Source organism: Hypanus sabinus, chromosome 18 (assembly GCF_030144855.1).
Source record: "Hypanus sabinus isolate sHypSab1 chromosome 18, sHypSab1.hap1, whole genome shotgun sequence".
Taxonomy (NCBI): Eukaryota; Metazoa; Chordata; class Chondrichthyes; order Myliobatiformes; family Dasyatidae; genus Hypanus; species Hypanus sabinus.
This window is the reverse complement of record NC_082723.1, coordinates 35,073,420-35,089,972: the sequence shown is the minus strand read 5'-3', so window position 1 is coordinate 35,089,972 and position 16,553 is coordinate 35,073,420. Positions and strand designations below refer to the sequence as shown.

The following is a 16,553-nucleotide window of genomic DNA, read 5'->3' as shown; positions in this document are numbered from 1 at the left end:
CCACTGTCACACTGGATTGGTGCTATTCTCTCAAATCTTATCCTCTTGCTCTTCACATACTTGTCGAATGCCTTGGGGTTTTCCTTAATCCTGTCCGCCAAGGCCTTCTCTCCTAATTTCTTTATTAAACTCCTTCCTGCTCGGTCGATAAGGTAGCTTAAGGAATACCTGTTTTATTAGTCAACGCATTGAATTCAAAAGTCAGAAGGTTATGTTGCAATTTTATAAAACACTGGTTAGGTCATGCCTGGAGTATCATGTGCAGTTCTGGTCAACACACTATAGGAAAGATGTTGAGGTTTCCAAGAGGGTGCAGAAGTTGCTGCATGATTAAAAGAGCATGTGCTATCATGAGTGGCTGGAGAAACCTGCGTTTTTTTTTTCTGGTGGAGGGAAAATCTGATAGATGTTTATAAGATACTTAGAGGCAAAGATAGAGTAGACATGGAGAATCTCTTTCCCAGGGATAAAATATCTAATACTGGAGGGCATGCATTAAAGATGAGAGGAGGAAAGTGCAAGGGGGATGTGAGGGGCAAGTTTTTTTACTCAGAGTTGTGGGAATCATCCAACTTCCCACTCACTTTTGCTACCTTACATGCCCTTTCCTTAGCTTTTATGCAGTCCTTAATTTCCCTTGACAACCAGTTGTCTACCCTACCATTTGAGAAATACTTCTTCTGTGGGACACATCTATCCTGCGGCTTATGAACTATTACCAGAAACATCAAGCATCTCTGCCAGTATCTTCCTCCAATCCACCTGGGCAAGCTCCTCTGTCATGCCTCTGTAATTCCCTTTATTCCATTGCGATACTGACATGTGTGACTTATGCTTCTTCTTCTCAAGTTGCAGTATGAATTCAATCATATTATGATCACTGCTTCCTAAGGGTTCCTTTATATTAAGCTCCCCAATAAAATCTGGGTTATTACACAACACCTAACCTAAGATGGCCTTTGCCTGAGTAGATTCAAACACGAGCTGCTCTGAAAAGCAAACTCAGAGGCATTCAACAAATTCCCTCATTTGCGATCCGATATCAACCCGATTTCGCAATTTCTTTGCACGGTCAAGTCTCCCATTACAATTATGACATTACCCTTATTACAAGCCTCTTCCAGCTCCCTTCGCAATCTTAACACCACATAGTTTCTGCTATTTGGAGGCCTATATCAGAATCAAGTTTATTATCACCAGCATGTGACATGAAATTTGTTAACTTAGCAGCAGCAGTTCAATGTAGTACATAACATAGAAGAAAAAAGTAATAAATAATCAATTACAGTATACGTTTATTGAATAGATTAAAAATCATGCAAAAAGCATAAATGCTATACATAAAAAAAAGTGAGCTATTGTTCAAGGGTTCAACATCCATTTAGGAATCGAATGGCAGAGTGGAAGTTGTTCTTGAATTGCTGAGTGTGCGCCTTCAGGTGTCTGTACCTCCTACCAGTGAGAAAAGGGCATGCCCTGGGTGCTAGCCCCAGTGGAACACTTTTGTTCACCTAAATCTATGTATAGTTGAATGATGATTTGACTTTTTTTAAACAAAAAAGTTAATATATAGAATTTTTATAACTCTATGACCAATCAGGAATCATGTGCCTGAAATCAGAGGAGGTAGGGGAATTAGATGCAATGAGGTGGGGGGAGGATGAAGTTAAAAGCTGGGAGGGGATAGGTATAAGAGACAAAGGGCTGAAGAAGGCAACTAATAGGACAAAGCAGTGGACAATTGAAGAACGAAGAGCAGAACCTGAGAGGGGTGAAAAAGAGGTGAGGGGGAGAGAACGGAAGAAGTCCCTGGGGTTGGACAGGATATACCCTAGGTTACTACAGGAAGCATGGGAAGACACTGATGCACTGCTGGCAATGATATTTGTCTCCTCACTTGCTACAGCAGTAGTGTGATTGGAGCATGGCAAATGTTTTCCATCATTCAATAAATGTAATAGGGATTATCCTAGGAATTATAGATCAATGGGTCAAACATCATTGGTGAGCAAATTATTGGAGAGGATTTTTAAGAAACAGGATTTATAAGTATTTGGAGAAGCATCATCTGATTAAGGATAGTTGTAAGGCTTTGTAAGGGCAGGTTGCACCTCACGAGCATGGCTGATTTTTTCAAATAAGTCGCAAAACAAAATGATTAAGGTAGATCACTGGATGCTATATATAAGGATTCTAGTGAGGGACCGATAAGGTAGAGTCATTCAGAAAGTCAAGAGGCATGAGGTCCAGGGAAACTTGGCTGTGTGAATACAAAATTGGTTTCCCCAAAGAAGGCAGAGGGTGGCAATAGATGGAACATGTTCTGTCTGGACGTCAGTGACTGGTGTGGTTCTGCTGAAATCTGTTCTGGAACCACTGTTCTTACAAATTTCTACTCTCTTCTATTGTATTTGTGTCCTTTGGGTTTGGACTCCCCCACCCTGGGGAGAAGACTATAACCATCCATCTTATCCATACCCTTCATGATTTTAAATGTTTCTGTAAGTTCACCTTTCATCTCCTACACGCTGAGGAATACCATAAGGAAGCTGGGACAGAAGCCAGAAGGCACATACTCAGTGATTCAGGAATAGCTTCTTCCCCTCTGCCATACAATTCCTAAACGGACACTGAACCCATGAACACTACCTCACTCTTTCGTAATATACATTATTTCTGTTCCTGTATTAGTTTTAATCTAGTTACTATACATAAATAAAGTGACTGTAATTTGTTTGTTTTTCTTATTTTTATATTATTATGTATTGTATTGAACTGCTTCTGCTGAGTTAACAAATTTCACGACACATGCCAGTGACAATAAACCTGATTCTGATAAAGATTCAGCATGGGCAGCCTCTTCCTTTAAATTCGACCCTCTAGATCAGGTTGCATCCTCTTAAATCTCTTCTGTACTCTTTCTAGCTTGACAATGTTCTTCCTTGAACAGGGTGACCAAAGCTGTACACAATACTCCAAGTATCATCTTACCACTGACTTGCATAGCTACAACATAGTATCGTTAATCCTTGACTGACTAAGGTCAACATGATAAATACCTTCCTCATCACCCCGTCTTCCTGTGAGGCCACTTTGAGCAAACTGTGCACTTTTACTCTCGGGTACCTCTGATCCACAATACTTGTCAGTGCCCTGTCATTCACTGTATAGGTGCTATCCTGGTTAGAAAGTCCGAAGTCCAAAATTTACCTCACACTTAGAACATAGAAATTTACAGCACATTACAGCTCCTACAGCCCACAATGTTGTGCCAACCATAACCTACTCTAGAAACTTCCTAGAACTTCCCTAGTGGATAACCCTCTATTTTCTAAGCTCCAGGTACCCAAGAGGCTCTTAAAACACCATATTGTATCGGCTTCCACCACTGCCGCCAGCAGTGTATTCCATGCACCCACCATTCTCTGTGTGAAAAACTTACCCCTGATATCCCCTCAGTACCTGTTTCCAAGCAACTTAAAACAATGCCACCTGGCTATCCACATGATCAATGCCCCTCATCATCTTATACACCTCTATCAGGTCACCTCTCATCCTCTGCTGCTCCTAGGAGAAAAGGCCAAGTACGCTCAACCTATTCTCATAAGGTACGCCTTCCAATCTAGGTAACATCCTTGTAAATTTCCCCTGCACTCCCTCTATAGTATCCACATCCTTCCTGTAGTGAGATGACCAGAAATGAACACAGTACTCCAAGCAGGGTCTGACCAAGGTCTTATATAGCTGTAACATTACCTCACGGCTCTTGAACTCAATCCCACAGTTGATGAACATCAACACACCATATGCTTTCTCAACAACACTGTCAAAACACAGCAGTTTTGAGTGTCCTATTGACACAGACCCCAAGATCTCTCAGATCCTCCACATTGCCAAGGGTCTTACAATTTATATTATAATCTGTCTTCAAATTAGACCTACCAAAATGAACCACATCACACTTATCTGGGTTGAATTCCATCTGCTGCTTCTCAGCCCAGTTTTTCATCCTATCAATGTCCCGCTGTAACCTCTGACAACCCTCCACATTATCCACAACACCCCCAACCTTTGTGTCATCAGCAAACTTACTAACCCACCCTTCTACTTCTTCATCCAGGTCATTTATAAAAAATCACAAAGAGGAGGGGTCCCAGAACAAATCCCTGCAGAGCACCACTGGTCACCAACATCCATGCAGAAAATGAACCATCTACAACCACTCTTTGCCATCTGTGGGCAAGCCAAATCTGGATCCACAAAGCAAGGTCTCCTTGGATCCCAAACCTCCATACTTTCTGAAGGAGGCTTGCATGGGGAACCTTATCAAATATCTTACTGAAATCCATATACACTACATCCACTGCTCTATTTTCACCAATGTGTTTTGTTACTTCCTCAAAGAATTCAATCAGGCTTATAAGGCACGACCTGCCCTTGACAGAACCATACTGACTATCCCTAATCAGATTACGTGTCCAAATGCTCATAAATCCTGCCTCTCAGGATCTTCTCCTACAACTTGCCCACAAATAAACTCAGATTCACTGGTCTATAATTTCCCAGGTTATCTCTACTCCTTTTCTTGAACAAGAGAACATTTGCAACCCTCCAATCTTCTGGTACTTCTTCCGTCCCAACTGATGACGCAAAGATCATCACAAGAGGCTCAGCGATCTTCTCCCTTGCTTCCGACAGTAGCCTGGGGTATATCTCATCCGGTCCTGGTGACTTAACTAACTTCACGAGGAAATCTGCAGATGCTGGAAACTCAAGCAACACACAGAAAATGCTGGTGGAACGCAACAGGCCAGGCAGCATCTATAGGAAGAAGTACAGTCGACGTTTCGAGCCGAGACCCTTCGTCAGGACTAACTGAAAGAAAAGATAGTAAGAGATTTGGAAGTGGGAGGGGAAGGGGGAAGATCCCAAATGATAGGAGCAGACAGGAGGGGGAGGGATGAAGCCAAGAGCTCAAAAGTTGATTGGCAAAAGGGATACACAGCTAGAGAAGGGAAAGGATCATGGGACAGAAGGCCTAGGGAGAAAGAAAGGGGGAGGAGAGCACCAGCGGGAGATGGGGAGCAGGCAAGGAGTGACTGTGAGAGGGACAGAGAGGAAAAAAGAGAGAAGGGGGGGGAAATTATAAATAAGGGATGGGGTAAGAAGGGGAGGAGGGGAATTAACAGAAGTTAGAGAAATCAATGTTCATTCCATCAGGTAGAAGGCTACCCAGCCGGTATATAAGGTGTTGTTTCTCCAACCTGACTGTGGCTTCATCTTGACAGTAGAGGAGGCCATGGATAGACATATCAGAATGGGAATGGGACATGGAATTAAAATGTGTGGCCACTGGGAGATCCTGCTTGCTCTGGTGGACAGAACGTAGGTTTTCGGCGAAACGGTCTCCCAGTCTGTGTCAGGTCTCACCAATATATAGCGGGGAGCACCGGACGCAGTATACCACACCAGCTGACTCACAGGTGAAGTGTCGCCTCACCTGGAAGGACTGTCTGTGGCCCTGAATGGTGGTGAGGGAGGAAGGGTAAAGGCAGATGTAGCATTTGTTCCGCTTACAAGGATAAGTGCCAGGCTTACCCCATCCTTTACCCCCCTCATATAATTTATATCATCAGCAAATTTGCTGATCATGCTATGACATTCAAATCCAAAGCATTTACATAAATAATGAATAACAGAATTCCCAACATTGTCCATTGGGGCACTCCACTAGTCACAGGGCTCCAGTCAGAGAAGTGACCATCAACCCTATTCTCTGCTTCCTATCATCAAGCCAATTCTGAATCCACCTCAATAACTCTCCCTGAATCCCACACAACCTAACCTTTCTAATCAGCCTGCCATGAGGTACCTTGTCAAAGGCCTTCCTCGAGCTCAGATAAGCAACATCCACTGCCTTACCTTCATCTACTTCCTTAGTTACCTTATTTCAAAAACTCCAAATGATTTGTCAAACATGATCACAAACCATATTGCCTTTTCCCAAACAGGTACTGACTGTCCAAGTGATATATCATTACTCCTCTTTGCCTTCCTAATTCCCTTATAAACTGTCATCCTAGATGTTCTATATTTCTGATGCGCCTCCTCCTTTTTAATGTTCAATACTCGTTTTCCTTTGTAGGCAGCATGGTAACATAGTGGTTACTGTAACACTATTACAACACCAGTGACCAGGGTTCAATTCCTCCACTGCCTGCAAAGAAATTGTACATTTCCATAACCATATGAGTTTCTGCTGGGTGCTCTGGTTTCCTCCCACATTCCCAAGATGTATGGGTTAGTAGGTCAATTGGTCAAATGGGTGTAATTGGGCAGTGTGGGCTTGTAAGGCTAGAAGGCCTGTTACCAGGCTGTAACTCTAAAAAAGATATCTGCCATAGAGTTCCTTTTATCTCTATCTGACCAGTGATATCCCTCACCTCTCAGGATTCCCTGTCCTTGTTATGTAGATGCTCCCAGTCTACTTTTGCCTAGTCTTGTCTGACTTTAATGAAAGTGGCTTTCCAATAATTTAAACTTTAGTAATGATCTATCTTCATCTTTTTCCATAACCCCTTTGGAATACAGAATTTTATGGTCACCATCTCCAAAAGCATCCTCACTTGTATTCTGTCCAGCTGACCAGTCCATTCTCCAAATTTAGGTCGAGTGGTGCTCTCTCCCTTGCTGGTCTACCAACAAGGTGTCAAAAAGCTCACAGGACAAACTACAAATATTTTGCCCCTCATGTCTCAAGATCACAGCAGAACCACATATTAATTTAGCACCTGTAAGATTCCAAAACTTCCCCAAGTGCTTCAAACAGCATAAAATATTTAGTACATTCAGTTGGTGTAATGTCTAGTCACAAAGTGAATGGACATGACGACAAAAAATGATCTCTTGCATTTTAGTTTACCATAATTCTGAGGCCAGAAATAGCAATGTCATACTGTTCAACACGTGGCTAAGGTAGTGTAGGAGGGAAGGTGAGACCTCTTCCAGGGAAGGTGAGACCTGTACAGAAGAGATGGTTGGCACCTGAACTGGAATAAAACTAATAACCTAATGGGAAGATTTGCTAGTGCTGTCTGGTGGAGGTTTAAACTACAGTTGCAGGGCGATGGGAACCAGAGTGCCAGATGAAAGAGTGGTGAGGTTGTGGAGATGTTGTTAAGACCTCAAAGTCAGGAATTAAAAGATTGAACATGTTGTGACTAATGTTCTGAGCAAGAAATATTGTAGGGAAGGTAGATGAGTGCAGGGTATGGATAAACATCAGGAATTATGATATTGTAGCCATTAGTGAGACTTGGTTGCAGGAAGGGCAGAACCGGCAGCTCAATATTCCAAAGTTCTGTTGTTTCAGACACAACAGACTGGGAGGGATCACAGAAGGAGGGGTGGCAATGCTAGTCAGAGAAAATGTCATGGCAGCACTCAGTCAGGACAGACTGGAGAACTTGTTTAATGAGACATTATGGGTGGAACTGAGTAATAAGAAAGGTATGACCACGTTAATGGGGCTTTATTACAGATCACCCGACATTCCGAGGGAATTCAAGGAACAAGATTGTAGAGATCGCAAACTGTTGCAAGAAACATAAGATTGTTGTAGAAGGTAATTTAACTTTGGGACCTCCATACTGTAAAAGGGCTAGGTGTGATAGAGTTTGTCAAATGCATTCAGAAAAGTTTCCTTAATTAGTACATAGAAGTCCCAACGAGAGAGCGTGCAATACTTGATCTGCTATTAGGGAATGCAACAAGGCAGGTGATAGAAGTTTGTATTGAGGAATACTTTGCATTAGTGATTACAATGCCATTAGTTTCAAATAAACAAAATATGGAAATATCTCGGGATTACTGCCAATGTCACGTGACAGTGAGGATAGGAATAGAATGAGGTGGCAGATAAATGTGTGGCTGAAGAATTGGAGCTGGTGGCAAGGATTCAAATTTCTGGATAATTGGGACCTCTTCTGGGACAGGTGTGACCTGTACAAAAGGTATGGGTTGCACTTGAATCCGAGGGGGACCAATTTTAGACCATAAGACATAGGAGCAGAATTTGGCCATCAGGCCCATTGAGTCTTGTGGGCAGGTTTACTAGAGCTGCTGGGAGTGGTTTAAACTAATAAGGCAGGGGGATGGGAACCAGTATGATAGAGCTAGGGATGAGCCAGCAGGTTTACAAAAAGATGATGGATGTAACATGAATATAAGGAAGGATAAGCTAATGACTGGGTACAAATGCAGAAAGAGCAATGAGTTGAATTGTACGACAGAGGCAAAATTCAAAACGGTGAAGAATGCAGGACCGAAGGTAGAGTATTTAAATTGTAGCATTCAGAATGAGGTGGGCAAACTTGTGGCACAATTGGAGATCGGTCATTACAATGTTGTGGTATCGCTGAGTCATGGCTGAAAGGAAGCCACAGTTGGGAGCTTAACATCACAGGATATACTTTGTACAGGCAGGAAGACGTAGGCAGTAATGTGGCTCTGTTGATTAGAGATGGAATTTCATCTTTAGAATGAGGTGACGTAGGGTCAGAGTAGGTTGAATCTTTGTAGGTGGAGCTAAGAAACTACAAGAGTAAAAAACCATTATGGGAATCATATATAGGCCTCCAAACAGTAGCCAAGGTGTGGGGTTGAGATTGCAAACAGAGCTGGAAAAGGCATGTAATAAGGGTACTGGCATAATTGTAATGCGGGATTTCAATATATAAGGGAATTGGGAAAATCTGTTGGTGTCGGATCGTAAGAAAGGGAGTTTGTTGAATGCTTCCAAGATAGCTTTTTAGAGAAATTTGTGCCTGAGCCTAATCAGGGAAAGACCACCTTTGATTGGGTGTTGTGTAATAACCCACATCTTATTGGGGAGCTTGATGTAAAGGAACCCTTGGGAGACAGTGATCATAATATGATTGAATTCATACCGCAATATGAGAGGCAGAAGCACACGTATCAGTATTGCAATAGAATAAAGGGAATTACAGAGGCATGAGAGAGGAGCTTGCCAAGGTGGATTGGAGGAGGATACTGATGGGGATGACAGCAGAGCAGAGATGGCTGAAGTTTCTGGGAATAGTCCACAAGGTGCAGGATAAATATGTCCCACAGATGAGGTAGGTCTCAAATGGCAACTGTGGGTGACAAGGGAAGTTAAGGACTGCATAAAAGCCAAGGAAATTGCATATTAGTTAGCTAAAGTAAGTGGAAAGTTGGATAATTGGGAAGCTTTTAGAATCCAACAAAAGACAACTAAAAAAGCCTAAGAAGGGAAAGGATGAAATGTGAGAGAAAACTAGCCAATAATATAAAGCAGGATACCAAAAGTTTTTTCAATTATATAAAGAGTAAAAGTGAGTTGAGAGTTTATATTTAACAGCTGGGAAATGATGCTCGCCTGGTAGTAAAGGGGGACAAAGAAATGATGGATGAACTTAATAAGTACTTTGCATCAGTCCTTCACTGTGGAAGACACTAGCTGTATGCCAGCCAGAGGTCCATGAGAGTCATGGAGTGGGAGTTATTACAAAGGAATTAGAGCTAGACAAACTCGAAAGGTCTTAAGGTCGATAAGTCATCTGGACCAGATGGACTACATTCCAGAGTCCTGACAGAGGTTGCTGATGAAATAATGGATGCATTAGTCATGATTTTTAAAGAATCACTTGATTCAGGCATAGGTCCTGAAGGACTGGAAAATTACAAATGTCACTCCACTCTTTAAGAAGGGAGGAAGGCAAAAGCAAGGAAATTATAGGCCAATTAGCCTAAGTGGTTGGGAGAGTGCTGGAGACTAATGATGAATTAAGTCAAAGTCAGCATGATTTCTGTGAAGGGAAATATTGCTTGACGAATCTATTAGGGTTCTTCAAGTAAGTAACAAGCAGGGTGGACAAAGGAGAGGCAGTGGATTTCACTTACTTGGATATCCAGAAGGCATTTGATAAGGTGTCACATGAGGCTGCTTACAAGATAAAATCCTGTGGTGTTACAGGAAATATACTGGCATGGATGGATGTCAGGCAGAAGGCAGCAAGTGGGAATAAAGGGGCCGTTTTCTGGTTGGCTGCCAGTGGCAAGATGTGTTCCTCAGGTGTCTGTATTGGGACCACTACCTTTTGCATTGTTTGTCAATGATTTGGATAATGGAGTTGATGGGTTTATGTTAAAGTTTGCAGATGATACAAAGATAGGTGGAGGGGTAGCTAGAGCTGAGGAAGCAATGCGATGCAGCAAGACTTAGACAAACTGGAAGAATGGGCAAAAAAGTGGCAGATCGAATGCAGTGTCGGGAAAAGTACAACAATGCATTTTGGTAAAAGGAACAATAGTTCAGACTATTATCTGAATTGGGATAAGGTTTAAACATCAGAGATGCAAAGGGACTGGGGAGTCCTCGTGCAAGACTCCCAGAAGGAGTCTTAAAATTGTACAAGGCATTGGTGAGGCCAAATTTGTAGCATTATGTACAGTTCTGGTCAACAAATTATAGGAAAGATGTCAACAAAATAGAGAGAGTACAGAGGAGATTTACTAGAATGTTACCTGGGTTTCAGCACCTAAGTTACAGAGAAAGGTTGAACAAATTAGGTCTTTATTCTTTGGAGCGTAGAAGGTTGAGGAGGGACTTGATAGAGGTATTTAAAATTATGAGGGGGATAGATAGAGTTGACATGGATAGGCTTTTTCCACTGAGAGTAGGGGAGGTTAAACAAGAGGGCATGAGTTGAGAGTTAAGGGGCAAAAGTTTAGGGGTAACACGAGGGGGAAATTCTTTACTCAGAGTGGTAGCTGTGTGGAACGAGCTTCCAGTAGAAGTGGTACAGGTAGGTTCAATTTTTTCATTAAAAAAAAATTGAATAGGTATATGGACAGGAAAGGAATGGAGGGTTATGGGCTGAGTGCAGGTAGGTGGGACTAGGTGAGCGTAAGCGTTCGGCACGGACTAGAAGGGCCGAGATGGCCTGTTTCCGTGCTGTAATTGTTATATGGTTATAAGGTTAATTTACAGGTTGAGTCTGTGGTAAAGAAGGCAAATGCAATATTGGCATTTATTTCAAGGGTAATTCTGCACAGTTTTGTAAAGATGTAAATAAGGTTGAAAGAAAAGATTACAGAGAAAATTTGCAAGGATGTTGCTGGGTCTGGAGGATCTGAATTATAAATTAAGATTTTATTCCTTGGAATGTAGAAGATTGAGAGGAGATTTGATAGAGGTGTCCAAAATTATGAGCAGTATAGACTGAATAAATTCAAGCAGGCTTTTTCTACTGAGATTGTGTTGGAGTACAACTAGAGGTAATGAGTTAAGGATGAAAGGTGAAAAGTTGAAGGGGAACATGAAGGGAAACTTCCTCACTCAGAGGGTTGTGAGAGTGTGGATCAAGCTGCCAACGCTAGTGGTGCACGTGAGCTTAATTTCAATGTTTAAGAGAAGTTTGGTAGGTACATAGACAGTAGGGATATGGAGGACTATAGTCCCTGGTTTTAGGTAGATGGGAGTAGGCAGTTTAAATGACTCACACTGACCAGATTGATCAAAGGGCCTGCTTCTGTGCTGTAGTCTTCAATGGCTCTATAATCACTGGAAAATGCAATCGTCTCACAGGCCAGTGCTAGGCTATCTTTAAAGAGAGTGAAGGCAGAAGGTCCAGATGGAGTATCTGGCAAGTCTCCAAAAAACCTGTGCCAACCAACTAGCAGGAGTATTCAAAGACATTTTCAACTTCTCACTGCTATGAGTGGAAATTCTCAGTTGCTTCAAAAAGGCAACAATTATACTAGTGCCTAAAAAGAATAATGTGGGCTGCCTTAATGACTGTCGTCCAGTAGCACACACATTGATAGTGATGAAATGCTTTGACAGGTTGGTCATGACTAGACTGAACTCCTGCCTCAGCAAGGGCCTGGACCCATTGCAATAGGTCAATGACAAGACGCAATTTCAATGGCTCTCCACATGGCTTTAGACCACCTGGACAACACAAACATCTACGTCAGGATGCTGTTTATCGACTATAGCTCAGAATTTAATACCATCCTTCCCACAATCCCGATTGAGAAGTTGCAGAACCTGGGCCTCTGTACCTCCCTCTGAAATTGGATCTTCAACTTCCTAACCACAATCTGTGTGGATTGGTGATCACATCTCCTCTTCACTGATGATCAACACTAGTGCACCTCAGGGGTGTGTACTTAGCCCACTGCTCTACTCTCTACATACATATGACTGTGTGGCTAGGCATAGCTCAAATACTATCTATAAATTTGCTGCTGATACAACCATTGTTGGTAGAACCTCTGGTGGTGACGAGAGGGCGTACAGGAGTGAGACATGCTAACTGGTGGAGTGGTGTCGCAGCAACAACCTGGCACTCAACATCAGTAAGAAGAAAGAGCTGACTGTTGACATCAGTAAGGGTAAGACGAAGGAACACATACCAATTCTCATAGAGGGATCAGGTGGAGAGAGAGAGAGAGAGTAGCTTCAAGTTCCTGGGTGTCAAGATATCTGAGGATCTAACCAGGCCCCAACATATTGGATATAGTTATAAAGAAGGCAAGACAAATGCTATACTTTATTGCAAGTTTGAAGAGATTTGGCACATCAACAAATACACACAAGATCTTCTATAGTTGTACTGTGGAGAGCATGCTGACAGGCTGCATCATTGTTTGGTATGGAGGGGCTACTGCAAAGGACTGAAAGAAGCTGCAGATGGTTGTAAATCTAGTCAGCTCCATCTTAGGTACTAGCTTACAAAATACCCAGGACATCTTTAAGACAGCATCCATTATTAAGGACCTCCAGCACCCAGGGCATGCCCTTTTCATACTGTTACCATCAGTAGGAGGTACAGAAGCCTGAAGGCACACACTCAGCAATTCAGGAACAACTTCTTCCCCTCTGCCATCCAATTCCTAAATGGACACTGAATCTTTGGAAACTATACAGTATTTCTGTTTTTGCACTTTTTTTGTAATCTATTCAATATACATAATTGATTCACTTGTTTATTTATTATCATTTTGTATTATGTATTGCATTGAACTGCTGTTGCTAAGTTAACAAATTTCACGTCACATGCCTGTGATAATAAACCTGATTCTGAAATATAATCTGCTGCGAGTGAAGCCTGATGTGTACGCAACACACACAAAATGCTGTAGGAACTCAGTAGGCCGGACAACATCAATGGAAAAAGATTACAGACGACATTTTGGGCTGAGACCCTTCGGCAGGACTGTCATGATGAAGCCACATTTAGGTTGGAGGATTTATAACTGCCAGTTCACTTGCCTTTCTTTGAAGAAGCTGAGGCTGGGGTCCACCATTTTCTTCAACCTCATATCGAATCTTATTAAAGAGAGCCAGTGGATACTGTTCCTCATAGAATTGAAAAAACTCATCCAGAATCTTCCCAGTTCTTTCTGTAAAATATAACCAGAGAATTAAGAGTAAATAAGGTCAAGTAATAGCTACTAATTCAAATGTCTTCGAAGAGTGATGCCAAGTGAATCGCCATTCAGTTTGTTTTAAATATGACTGAATGTCTAAAATGTTTGAATATATTACAATTCAGAGCTTTTTGCTTAAGTATATGTAAATAAAATATAAGTTAGACCAGAAATCCATAATTTTTTCAAGTAACCACTGATTCACAACGCAGCACCATTTCTTCAGTACTCAACCTTTTCTTCATACTTACAGTGACCCGTAAGAGGAAGAAATACTGTATTGTGGATCAGCTACAAAACGCTTATTACACTAAATAAACACAAGAGATTCCACAGATGCTGGAAATCTTGAGCAACACATAAAATTCTGGAGAAACTCAGCAAGTCAGACAGCATCTATGGAGAGCAATAAATAGCCAATGCTTTAGGCTGAGACCCTTCATCAGGACTGAAAAGGAAGGGGGAAAATTCAAAATGAGGAAAGGGGAAAGAAGTACAAGCTGGCAGGTAATTAGTGAATACAACTGTTGTGTATTTAATATTTCAGTAATGTTTGAGTAATCTTGTGTGTATATGTTGATCAAGCATTCATGTTTAATAATTAATTACAAATTATATGTAAAAATACATTAATTGCATATATTATCATGCTATCATGTGATACGTGCACACTCCGCTTAAAGAAGAACCCTATTTCAGACACTCATGTGTCTTCATTTGAATTAATTTAATAGACAATAGACAATAGGTGCAGAAGTAAACCATTCGGCCCTTTGAGCCTGCACCACCATTCTGAGATCATGGCTGATCATCTACTATGAATACCTGGTTCCTGCCTTGTCCCCATATCCCTTGATTCCCCTATCCATAAGATACCTATCTAGCTCCTTCTTGAAAGCATCCAGAGAATTGGCCTCCATTGCCTTCCGAGGTAGTGCATTCCTGACCCCCACAACTCTGTGGAAGTAGTTTTTCCTTAACTCTGTCCTAAATGACCTACCCCTTATTCTCAAACCATGCCCTCTGGTACTGGGCTCTCCCAGCATCTGGAACATATTTCCTGCCTCTATCTTGTCCATCTTAATGTTTTGAAGTTACAAGACATAACATTAGTGACTAAGCAACACACACAAGATGCTGGTGGAACGCAGCAGGCCAGGCAGCATCTATAGGAAGAAGCACTGTCGATGTTTCAGGCCAAGACCCTTCATCTGGACTAACTGAAAGGAAAGATAATAAGAGATTTGAAAGTAGGAGGGGGAGGGGAAAATGTGAAATGATAGAAGAAGACCGGAGGGGATGGGGTGAAGCTGAGAGCCGGAAAGGTGATTGGCAAAAGGGATACAGAGCTAGAGAAGGGAAAGGATCATGGGACGGGAGGCCTAGGGAAAAAGGGGGAGGAGAGCACCAGAGAGAGATGGAGAATAGGCAGAATGATGGGCAGAAAGAGAGAAAAAAAGGAGGGGGTAAAAAGCTAAATACATCAGGGATGGGGGGTTAAGAAGGGGAGGAGGGGCATTAAGTATTTTAAAAACTAATCCAACACAGGTACCGACCTGTTAAAGCGCAGAAAGATGTTTGAAGTAAAACATCTGGCAAAACAGAGCAAGTGTTCTTTAGAAGACACAATCGAGTTTTGAAAAAGAGTAAGAAAACAGAAGGATTCAGAGTTCATAAACAGTGTTGGCTGGCTACATCAGAAAGATTGATGAGTTTGATTACATAGTGGATCATTAGTTCATGCATACTGAACAACTGAAACAGTATTCCGAAGCAAATGAAATAACCAACAATAAGTGAGTGCCAATTTTGCTGAGTGAATTGGGTGAGCTGACAAGACCTTCTACCCTGCAACAATGGCTTCATCTACCAATCCAATTGCATTTCTATCTACCCCGAGGCACTAGTCAGGAATGTGATAGTCCTGATGAAGGGTCTCGGCCCAAAACGTTGACTGCTTACTCTTTTCCATAAATGCTGCCTGGCCTGCTAAGTTCCTCCAGCATTTTGTGTGTGTTGCTTAGATAACCAGCATCTGCAGATTTTGTCTGTGGGGGAAAAACACCATGCCCTCTCCATTACAAGTACACGACAGCTACAGTAGGTACTAAAGAAAATCAACACTAACACTGCACAGAGAGCTGATTTTCGGACAGATTAATGCCTAATATGTGAGACTGCGTGGAACAACTATTGCACAAATGAATATATTAACTGAAATAAAAGATTTTATCAGACCTTTTAAAATCCATATGGGTCCATATTATGTGCTAATAGCCACAGCTCCACTATATTTTCACTGAAAGGCACAAATCCTTTTTACCCTATGTTATTTACAGACCATCTCAAAAAGGTTTGTTATCACTACAGAACAGTGTAATTGCAAAGCACTGCATTGTGATAATTATAATAAAAGCATGGATCTAAGAAATATAGATTATGAACTAGGCTATTAATCTAAACAGGTCATGGCAGTCACCATCTCCCTGGCCTTACATCCATCTCTTGAGCATATATTAACTGAAATAAAAGATTTTTATCAGACCTAAAAGACACCATGTTAGACTATAGTTTATAGTTTTGCCTTCAAAACTATAATTCTGAATAAATTCATCAGTGGATGATACAAAGTAGGGTGGAGTGATAGGTAGTGCTGAGGAAGCAGTTTGATTGCAGCAGGAGTTAGACAAATTAGAAGACTGGGCAAAAAGATGGCAGATGGAATGCGTGTTGGGAAATGTATCATAATGCATTTTAGTAAAAGGTACAATAGTGCAGACTATTATCCAAAATGGGGACAAAATTCAACCATCACAGGTACAACGGCATTTAGGACTCCTCATGCAAGACTCCCAGAAGTGGCTTCCAGGTGGAGTCTGTGGTAAAGAAGGCAAATGAATATAAAAACAAGGAGATAATGCTGAAACTTTAAAAGACACTAGTCAAGCCACTATCAATACTGTCAACAGTTTTGGGCACCTTATCTCAGGAAGGATGTACTGCTATTGGAGAGTGTCCAGAGGAGGCTCACAAGGATGATTCCAGGGTGAAAGGGGTCCATACAAGGAGCATCT

The 16,553-nt window shown here is 41.7% G+C and overlaps 1 protein-coding gene across 1 annotated transcript in view; it reads right to left on the bottom strand.

Moving 5' to 3' along the window:
• Positions 1–16,553, bottom strand: part of LOC132407471 (protein Niban 2-like) — a 248,893-nt gene that overhangs the window by 153,592 nt on the left and 78,748 nt on the right. The window contains exon 2 of the mRNA XM_059994058.1: positions 13,322–13,452. Coding sequence (XP_059850041.1) covers positions 13,322–13,452 — 131 coding nt within the window. The remainder of the gene's footprint in view (positions 1–13,321; positions 13,453–16,553) is intronic.